This window comes from Leucoraja erinacea, chromosome 3 (assembly GCF_028641065.1).
Source record: "Leucoraja erinacea ecotype New England chromosome 3, Leri_hhj_1, whole genome shotgun sequence".
NCBI classification, from domain to species: Eukaryota; Metazoa; Chordata; class Chondrichthyes; order Rajiformes; family Rajidae; genus Leucoraja; species Leucoraja erinaceus.
The window spans coordinates 51,498,639-51,508,985 of record NC_073379.1 but is presented as its reverse complement, the minus strand read 5'-3'; the positions used below and the strand labels follow the sequence as shown (position 1 = coordinate 51,508,985).

The 10,347-nt window shown below is 40.1% G+C and overlaps 1 protein-coding gene across 2 annotated transcripts in view; it reads right to left on the bottom strand.

Annotated features, from left to right (window-relative positions):
• Positions 1 to 634: 634 nt before the first annotated feature.
• The window catches only part of LOC129695580 (inorganic pyrophosphatase-like), a 40,535-nt gene continuing 30,822 nt past the window's right edge, over positions 635 to 10,347 (bottom strand). For both annotated transcript variants that reach the window (XM_055632661.1, XM_055632662.1), the window contains 2 exons: positions 5,366 to 5,405; positions 635 to 1,810 (listed from right to left, as the gene is read on the bottom strand). In XM_055632661.1, coding sequence (XP_055488636.1) covers positions 1,782 to 1,810; positions 5,366 to 5,405 — 69 coding nt within the window. In that variant the 3' untranslated portion in view covers positions 635 to 1,781. The remainder of the gene's footprint in view (positions 1,811 to 5,365; positions 5,406 to 10,347) is intronic.

The following is a 10,347-nucleotide window of genomic DNA, read 5'->3' as shown; positions in this document are numbered from 1 at the left end:
TGGAACACTTCATCTTCGGAGCTTTCTTACTGATTGTCATGATATTTGTATCCTGATGCCATGTGGTATTTTGCTGGTTATATGTTTACATCAGAAATCAGGCCGGATGCCCAAATCCAGAAATCTCAGACCAGAAATTGGACTCCGAGTCATGGTCACAGTGTGGAAACCGGCAATTCGGCCCATCTTGCCCACACCAACCAACATGTCCCATCTACACGTCCCACTTGTCTGTGTTTGGCCTTATGCATGTACAGTTTAATTGCTTCTTAAACATTGCGATAGTCCCTGCCTCAACTACCATAACTATTCATTATGATATTCCATCACACCAGGATACAGGTGATGCAATAAAAAGAAAAAAAGCAACAGTAGCTAGTTGTCACATAGGTGGCTGAGTAACAATAATGAATGATCAAATGGTTAGTGATAATCTTTCTTCAGAAATATCTATAAAACTAAGTCTGTTCTCATTCACAAATCTTGTGTAATTCTCACTGAAAATACTATAAAGTGTTGATCCCAGAATCATTCAGTGTACCTAGGGCTTGAGGAGAGAGGTGCTTCCCTTTGTATCAATAGGTAATTTAAGAAAACAGCTTGTTTTACTTGTGCGAAAACACCGAAAAACATCTACAATATAAACAAATATCTTTATTGTACAATCTTTGATAATAATTACAAAATGTTTCCACGCTGTATCACTCTATGACTCTATGTGACATTACTTGTTTTTAATAGCTCTTTAACAAGGGAAGTGATTATACATACTGATTTAAAACAAATCACTTTTGGAATCTCATTTTTTTATTTTCAAAGCAAGAATGAGCAATAGACAGACTAAACTAAGATTTAGATGTTAGCGAGGAAACATTAAATTAAATGTCTTCATTTTTATATAATTACTCTATTCCTAGACTCTGGGACCGATTTTGACATTAGGGATATGCAGAATAATAATACATAACTACCCTTTACTCACCTCTCTAAATGTTAATGTAAACTGAGTTCAATGCAAATAAAAATCAGAAGAGCTCTGTGACAGTCAGTTAATCCAGTGTCATCTATCATTCACTTCTGTACAAAATGCAGATTACCTCAAGCCTGATGTAAAATGGTTGCTTTAAACATCAGGACTAGGAATAGAATCCATGAAGACGATTTAAGAGCTCTCACCAGTGGTTTGATTTCTGACCAGCTGTTTGAGGAGCAATGGAAAAGACTATCCATAATTCTTAGGCATTGATTTTACAATGGGCAATGGCCATGAAATCATAAATTGCGTACACATGAATTTCTGAAGTTTTCTGATAACAAAGAGCAACAAATAGATACTAACAAAATTATTCCTACAAACTTTTTGAACAGAAGTATCCTGAAGATGCCTTTAAATAACTAGTTAAGTACCTGCATAGTGATAAAAAAATACGCTATATGTAGCTTTTGACTAGGATAATGAAAAATGAATCAAAGTGCATTTTTATTTGCAAAAGATATTATCACAAGGAATTGTAAAAGTGATAACCAAAATAATCACATATTCGAAGGATTAAACAAAAAAGATTGATCTTTGACAAATGCAAAGTGGGCAATGTCTCTTAGCTTGCATGAGTATTGATCATCAAACATTGTTCATGGCTGATTGTACATCCAAGACTTTTCCTTGACCATTCTGTAATCTGCACTGTAGATTAATTTCAGGAATTTCTGCTTCCAGATATCTGAGATAATTTGCAACAGTGAAACAGCATATGTTCTTTAATATGATGTGTGATCACTGTTTAGTTCTTGATGAAATGCCATTTGTTCACTGCAGAAAGAGAAAAAAAAACTAGTATGAGCTAATTTCTGTCCCTAATTCCAGATGACCTGGCTATCAGTGAGGCCAAAGGAGGGCATATTGGGCTAAGAGAAACACAGCCAGGTCTATTCTCTCCACTTCTTCCAGCGACACTGTAAAGCTGGAAAGGGTACAGAGAAGGTTTCCAAGGATGTTGCCAGGACTAGAGGGTCTAAGCTATAGGGAAAGATTGAGTAGGCTGGGACTCTATTCATTGGAGTGCAGGAGGATGAGGGGTGATCTTATAGAGGTCTATAAGATCATGAGAGGAATAGATCATGTAGATGCACAGAGTCTTTTGCCCAGAGTTGGTGAATCAAGGACCAGAGGACATAGGTTTAAGATGAAGGGGAAAAGATTTAATAGGATCTGAGGGTTTTCCACACAAAGGGTGGTGGATGTAAGGAAGGTAGTTGAGGCAAAGACAATCCAACATTTAAGACACAGTTAGACAGGTACATGGATAGGACAGATTTGGAGGAATATAGACCAAATGCAGGCAGGTGGGACTAGTGTAGCTGGGTCATATTGGCCGGTGTGGGCAAGTTGAGCTGAAGGGCCTGTTTCACCCTACGACTCTATAACATGTGCTGATTCATTTTCTCTAATCTTCATCATGAGCAGCCTCACAACAGCCTTAATCACATGTTGCAATCAAATGATGGTTAAAGATCACATTTTTAGTTTAATACAAACCGATGTGCATAATAACACAAAATGTAAAATGTTAACATTTGATTCCACCCACTCCCTCATCCAAAAAATATAAGCCTGAAAACAAGTACAAGATAGGGATTACTCACATTTATTGTTAAAAGTAAAATATTACTGCTGATGTTAATCGATATTTTCTTAATGTGGAATTAAACTATTTTGTCTGTTTGGCTGAGATAGTACTGCCACATTAGCTTATTTCCTAGATTATTTAATGCTATTGCTATTGAACTCCTATAAAAAATGATTAAAAGTGTGTTGAGACACACTGTTAATGCACTTTTTGTTTTTAAACTGTTACACGGTGAACCTAGTAGCTTGGGAAGCTGGGGCCTAGGGTCTGGGGTGTGGAATGGGAGCAGGAAACTGGGTGTAGAGAGTGGAAGGAGACTTGGAACTGGTGCCAGGGGAGTGGAAGGTTAGTGCGAATATAGAGTGTCCATGATTTTAACTCGCCTTTAAAATTGCACCATTTAATTATCATCTCAAGCAGCCCATCACACAGCTGCAATTGTAGAAAAACCTACAGATGGAGAGGAAGTATTCAGTTTGTCTCTTCTCAGGTCCAGGATCACATCCCAGCATTCCTCTGCAGGACTGCTGGCTCTCTCCCGCTTGAATCAGATGTTTTAGCGAGAAGATAATAGATGAAAAGGAAAAGCTTCAATGGAAGAGCTTTGGTAGCCTCTTGGTGTTACACAAAATATTATTGCACAGCAACAGGCTTTCAGTCAAGAAGGCCAAGGCCAGTGTGAATGACCCTCTATGACAGTATATTACATCCTTGCATCTATTCATCTAATTCCTCCTATATCTCAGTATTAAGTATCATGCCAATTTATAATCATTAAATTAATAATAAAATTATTTAAAAATCGTAAAAGGGTGGCACGGTGACGCAATAGGAGAGTTGCTGCCTTAAAGCTCCAGACACGGGTTGCTGTCTGTACTATGTAGGTATGTTACAATATTTACCTTCAGCGGCGCTGCAGTTCTGCCACTGGCCGTGTGCGCGACTTTGGCACCTTTGAGGGGGGGTGGGGGGGCTGGGATTAAAATGCCGTTTTCTCCTGCCTGTCCGATATATATATTTTCTCGGGCTGATAGCTGATGCTGAAAAATTGTTCCGACTTGCGTTCTCGGAAGTTTTTTTTAAAAATCGAGGGACAATTTAATCACTGGAGTCAAATAAAAAGGCGAGTTCTAACGCCGTCAACGCCGACTACGGGACGGATCTCACGTAGGGGACCAAACATAAGGCAAGTCGTCTATTTTACATATAAACTTGCTTCTTATATGACTTTAATCAAAATTTCATTGGCGAAAATGTGATTATGGCCCCATACGAACCGGCAGTGTTTTTCCTGTCGATATGGGGTTCAAATTCACCGCAAACCGCAACGTTCCAATCGATTGTGTTCCACAAAAACCCACTCGCAAGATGATTAAAATGGCCATTAATTTACGGGAATTAAACATTAAATTAATAATAATAATAATAATGCATTTTATTTGCTGGCGCCTTTCTGGACACCCAAGGACACTTTACAGGACATAAAATCACAATACATTTATCAATATTAAAATTCCTTACATTTGGCCTATAAATTCATGACAATGAGATTTAAAAATCATGTTATATTGTGAATTCTTGTGTGAATGTTATTTGGACACTTAGGCTATTTAAAAATGTTAATCTTTTCTTAAGAAATGGATAGATGTTTAGATCGAGTAATTGAATTTTGTAATTAGCTACAATTAGGTAACTATATGCTTTAAGTAAGTAAGTTTATTGGCCAAGTATTCACATACAAGGAATTTGCCTTGGTGCTCTGCCCACAAGTAACAACATGACATACAGTGACAGTTACAAATGACTCAGAAAACACTAAACATTAATAATAATAAAACATTAATGATAAAACACCATTGATCAAGCATGTGAACCAACAAAATTCCAGATCAAAGGGAGGCTTCAGGTCATCAAAGTAAGATTGTTTGATATTTGTTTCAGAATGCTTCAACCTAAAATAACTGAACATTTCTTTCAGTTCTCTTAATTTTTAAGAAAGTTGTGGGCTTTTGACTGTCCTCGATCACAGCTTTTATGTTAAGTCAATGGAAAAGCAATAGGGAACAAGATGCTAATTTCCGAGTATGAAAATAGCCATAACTTTTATAATACTGAAGATATGAAAGTGAAATAGGTGTCAAATTAAACTTCTTTTTATGCTTTATCTGATGGGATAAATTGCAGACTTGATTTTTAAAATCTCAAAATTTTGTAACATTGCTATACTAAGTCAGTACATTCTCCCCGTGACCTTGTGAGTCTTCCCCGGGTCCTCCAGTTTCACTCCAAAGGCTTCTAGGTTAATTGGCTTCAGTAAAGATTGTAAATTGTCCCTAGTGTGTAGGATAGTGCTAGTAAATGAGGCTTGTTGGTTGGTGCGGACTCGGTGGGCCGAAGGGTCTTTTTCCACGCTGTATCGTTAAATTAAACTAAGTACTTGCACCCGATTTACCAATTGAAATAGATTACTGCTTACTCTCTATCACACGGATGTAAGAGCTAGAAACAAGGGAAGGCATATGGTCCTTCATGTCTGCTCTACCTTCAATGGGATCATGGCTGTTCTGTTACCTCAGAGCCACTTTGAACACTAACCCTATATCACTTCATTCACTATGTCCTGTTTCAAACATGCTCAAGCCATAATGTGCCCTTTGTTGAACAAAAGAGTCAGCTGTCTGCTCCAAAGGTGTTTACATTTGCTTATACGGTAAATTCAACACTTGATGAGATCATACCTTCCTCTGGTATAGGGCTTGGGTTAACATATTCCGGTGCCTGTAAAACAAATAATGATCATTACACTTCTATGTTTACTTGTCCAGTTGGGCTCTAAGTTTGTAGCTGAGTACTGTGCTTGAGCTGGCTCGGTATCGTGGTGGGATTTGAATTCAATTCTCAGGATTATTTGTGCAGCATCTTAACCACAGGACTGCCACCATATCATTTCATTAAATTTATGTTTATATCTTTCAAATTTTTAATTAATTACCCGATTTAGTTTGTATAGATGGATAAAATGAAATATTTACTTCTATATTCTAACCCTGTTTTGCAAAGTTGCTTTGTACATCTTCCATTTCTTTCTCTCACAGACTGGCCTTTGTTAAGCATTCTGCTCCCACCTGCAACTTTTTATTTGTGACCATTCAAAGCTTGGCACAGATGTAGTGGACCGAAGTGCCTGTTTCTGTGCTTCTTCACACTCTGATCATGACGTGATTTATGATGTTAGTGCAATAGAAAACACACAACTCTTTCAAATGGGTATGACTCTTTCAAACTGTATGACTTTCCATTTGAATGGTACCCATGCTCCCTGCATTAGCAAACTTTGGGATTCTACCAAAACATATGTTCCATGGAATATAGCGCAGCAATTCACTGGCCTGACTTTCACTGCAGCTACTTCCATCTAAATCTTCCCCACAAGTAGGTTTTGACTTCCCAGATCCCTGTACTGCTGGTGGAGGTTAGATTAGATGAGATCATCTTGGTGTCAGGTACACTAGGGTGCACTGAAATACCTTACTCACATGAAGCTCACACAGTAAACAGTGTACATAATAGTATAATAAATAACAGCTGGTGCAAAACAGATGGATGGTGCATTATGGTAGTGCAAAGAATATTAAAGTACAATGAGGGAATAACTGTATAAGGCAGAATTAAGAATGAGAGTACATGGCAACACCTCCAGGAATGTGCTGTGAAAGGTGATTTGTTTCGGAATCGATAGCGGTGGGGAAGAAACTGTTCTTAAAGTATGGATATTCAAGCTTTCAAGCTTCTGTACTTTCTCCCACAAAGTAAAAGAGAGAGAATGGAATGACCAAGGTGACAGGTATCCTTGACAATACCTCCAGCCTTTCTGATACAACACACTGTGACCATGGACTGGGTCGAAACATAGAAATTAGGTGCAGGAGTAGGCCATTCGGCCCTTCGAGCCGGCTCCGCCATTCAATATGATCATGGCTGATGATCCAACTCAGTATCCCGTACCTGCCTTCTCTCCATACCCTCTGATCCCCTTAGCCACAAGGGCCACATCTAACTCCCTCTTAAATATAGCCAATGAACTGGCCTCGACTACCCTCTGGGGCAGAGTTCCAGAGATTCACCACTCTCTGTGTGAAAAAAGTTCTTCTCATCTCGGTTTTAAAGGATTTCCCCCTTATCCTTAAGCTGTGACCCCTTGTCCTGGACTTCCCTAACATCGGGAGCAATCTTCCTGCATCTAGCCTGTCCAACCCCTTAAGAATTTTGTAAGTTTCTATAAGATCCCCTCTCAATCTCCTAAATTCTAGATAGTATAAACCAAGTCTATCCAGTCTTTCTTCATAAGACAGTCCTGACATCCCAGGAATCAGTCTGGTGAACCTTCTCTGCACTCCCTCTATGGCAATAATGTCCTTCCTCAGATTTGGAGACCAAAACTGTATGCAATACTCCAGGTGTGGTCTCACCAAGACCCTGTACAACTGCAGTGGAACCTCCCTGCTCCTATACTCAAATCCTTTTGCTATGAAAGCTAACATACCATTCGCTTTCTTCACTGCCTGCTGCACCTGCATGCCTACTTTCAATGACTGGTGTACCATGACACCCAGGTCTCGCTGCATCTCCCCTTTTCCCAGTCGGCCACCATTTAGATAATAGTCTGCTTTCCTGTTTTTGCCACCAGAATGGATAACCTCACAAAAGGAAGTGACAAGCCTGTGATGGCAGTGTTCACCATTCTCTGCAGATTCAGATGGTCAAGAGAGAACAGTTGCCTTACTAGATTGAGATACATTATTTCAGAATATTTTCTATGGTGCATCTCTAGAATCCTCACAATGTGTCACCCTTGATATTACTAATACTAGTGTTTCTTTCCATAGCATGGTTCAATCAAGAACTTGCAAAATTCAGCTGATGAAGGTAGATTTATTGATAGATTTATTGATAGAAGCTTGTAAAACAGTAAGCACAGGAACAGACCTTTTGGCATACAAGGGAACAGGTTTCAGGATCTGACTACAAAAAGGTTCACTCGTCTGTTTAGTTACAAATCAGATTTATTGGGAGGATACAAAAACAATTCTTGTCTTAGCATGCGCAGGGTCCGTTTTTAAGCAGCACATCTCTCTCTCTCTCTCTCTCTCTCTGCCTCCATCTGTAGAGCTGATCGCGTCTCAGCACGTCGGTGAACACCTCGTACATGAAGTAACTTATGGCCTACCAGCAACTGCCTTTATATAGGTAAACATAGAAACATAGAAATTAGGTGCAGGAGTAGGCCATTCGGCCCTTCGAGCCTGCACCGCCATTCAATATGATCATGGCTGACCATCCAACTCAGTATCCCGTACCTGCCTTCTCTCCATACCCTCTGATCCCCTTAGCCACAAGGGCCACATCTAACTCCGTCTTAAATATAGCCAATGAACTGGCCTCAACTATCCTCTGTGGCAGAGTTCCAGAGATTCACAACTCTCTGTGTGAAAAAAGTTCTTCTCATCTCGGTTTTAAAGGATTTCCCCCTTATTCTTAAGCTGTGACCCCTTGTCCTGGACTTGCCCAACATCGGGAACAATCTTCCTGCATCTAGCCTGTCCAACCCCTTAAGAATTTTGTAAGTTTCTATAAGATCCCCTCTCAATCTCCTAAATTCTAGAGAGTATAAACCAAGTCTATCCAGTCTTTCTTCATAAGACAGTCCTGCATCCCAGGAATCAGTCTGGTGAACCTTCTCTGCACTCCCTCTATGGCAATAATGTCCTTCCTCAGATTTGGAGACCAAAACTGTACGCAATACTCCAGGTGTGGTCTCACCAAGACCCTGTACAACTGCAGTAGAACCTCCCTGCTCCTATACTCAAATCCTTTTGCAATGAAAGCTAACATACCATTCGCTTTCTTTACTGCCTGCTGCACCTGCATGCCTACCTTCAATGACTGGTGTACCATGACACCCAGGTCTCGCTGCTCTCCCCCCCTTCCCAATCGGCCACCATTTAGATAATAGTCTGCTTTCCCCGTTTTTGCCACCAAAATGGATAACCTCACATTTATCCACATTATATTGCATCTGCCAAACATTTGCCCACTCACCCAGCCTATCCAAGTCACCTTGCAGTCTCCTAGCATCCTCCTCACATCCTCCTCACAGCTAACACTGCCCCCCAGCTTAGTGTCATCCGCAAACTTGGAGATATTGCCTTCAATTCCCTCATCCAGATCATTAATATATATTGTAAATAGCTGGGGTCCCAGCACTGAGCCTTGCAGTACCCCACTAGTCACTGCCTGCCATTGTGAAAAGGACCCGTTTACTCCTACTCTTTGCTTCCTGTTTGCCAGCCAGTTCTCTATCCACATCAATACTGAACCCCCAATGCCTTGTGCTTTAAGTTTGTATACTAATCTCTTATGTGGGACCTTGTCGAAAGCCTTCTGGAAGTCCAGATACACCACATCCACTGGTTCTCCCCTATCCACGCTACTAGTTACATCCTCGAAAAATTCTATAAGATTCGTCAGACATGATTTACCTTTCGTAAATCCATGCTGACTTTGTCCAATGATTTCACCACTTTCCAAATGTGCTGCTATTCCATCTTTAATAACCGACTCTAGCAGTTTCCCCACTACCGATGTTAGACTAACTGGTCTGTAATTCCCCATTTTCTCTCTCCCTCCCTTCTTAAAAAGTGGGGTTACGTTTGCTACCCGCCAATCTTCAGGAACTACTCCAGAATCTAGAGTTTTGAAAGATTATTACTAATGCATCCACTATTTCTGGAGCTACTTCCTTAAGTGCTCTGGGATGCAGCCTATCTGGCCCTGGGGATTTATCGGCCTTTAATCCATTCAATTTACCCAACACCACTTCCCAGCTAACCTGGATTTCACTCAATTCCTCCAACTCCTTTGACCCGCGGTCACCTGCTATTTCCGGCAAATTATTTATGTCTTCCTTAGTGAAGACGGAACCAAAGTAGTTATTCAATTGGTCCGCCATATCCTTGTTTCCCATGATCAACTCACCTGTTTCTGACTGCAAGGGACCTACATTTGTTTTAACTAATCACTTTCTTTTCACATATCACGTAAGAAATAAGTCGTTGAAATAACCGCCGTTAGGCCCGGCCAATAGCACTGCTCCCACATTCAAACTGCACCCAATGACAGGGGGCTGCATCCAAGCAAGCCCCCTCTTTGGAAACAAAGCACTGTCAGCTGCAGCGCTATGAGTTCTAAATATAGCGCTACCGGCCACAGTGCTATGGGTCAAAGACTGTTCGGACAAAATTCACATATAACAAATGTCTGTGTGGATAACAATTTAAACAATACATCTATCTGTGCCTGATCAAAATCCCTCCATTCCTTGTTTGTTCATGTGCCTCTTATATGATACTACTATATCTTCTTTTTCCACCTCCTGTAGCAGTGTGTTAAAGGCAAAAAATAGCCATGTCATCTCCTTTCAAATTTTGCTCTGTTACATCAAAGCTAAGCCCTCCAATATTTAACTTTTCCATCATTGGGATAAAAAAATCTATTTACCTCTCTATGCCTCCCATAATTTTAAATACTTCTATCAGGTCACCCCTTCAACCTCCAACACTTAATAATTCAATTTACTGGACAACTGGGAAATTTAGTTCCCTATTATTCATGAAAAAATAATTATCATCACAGGTATAATTTGGACAGACAACATCACAGC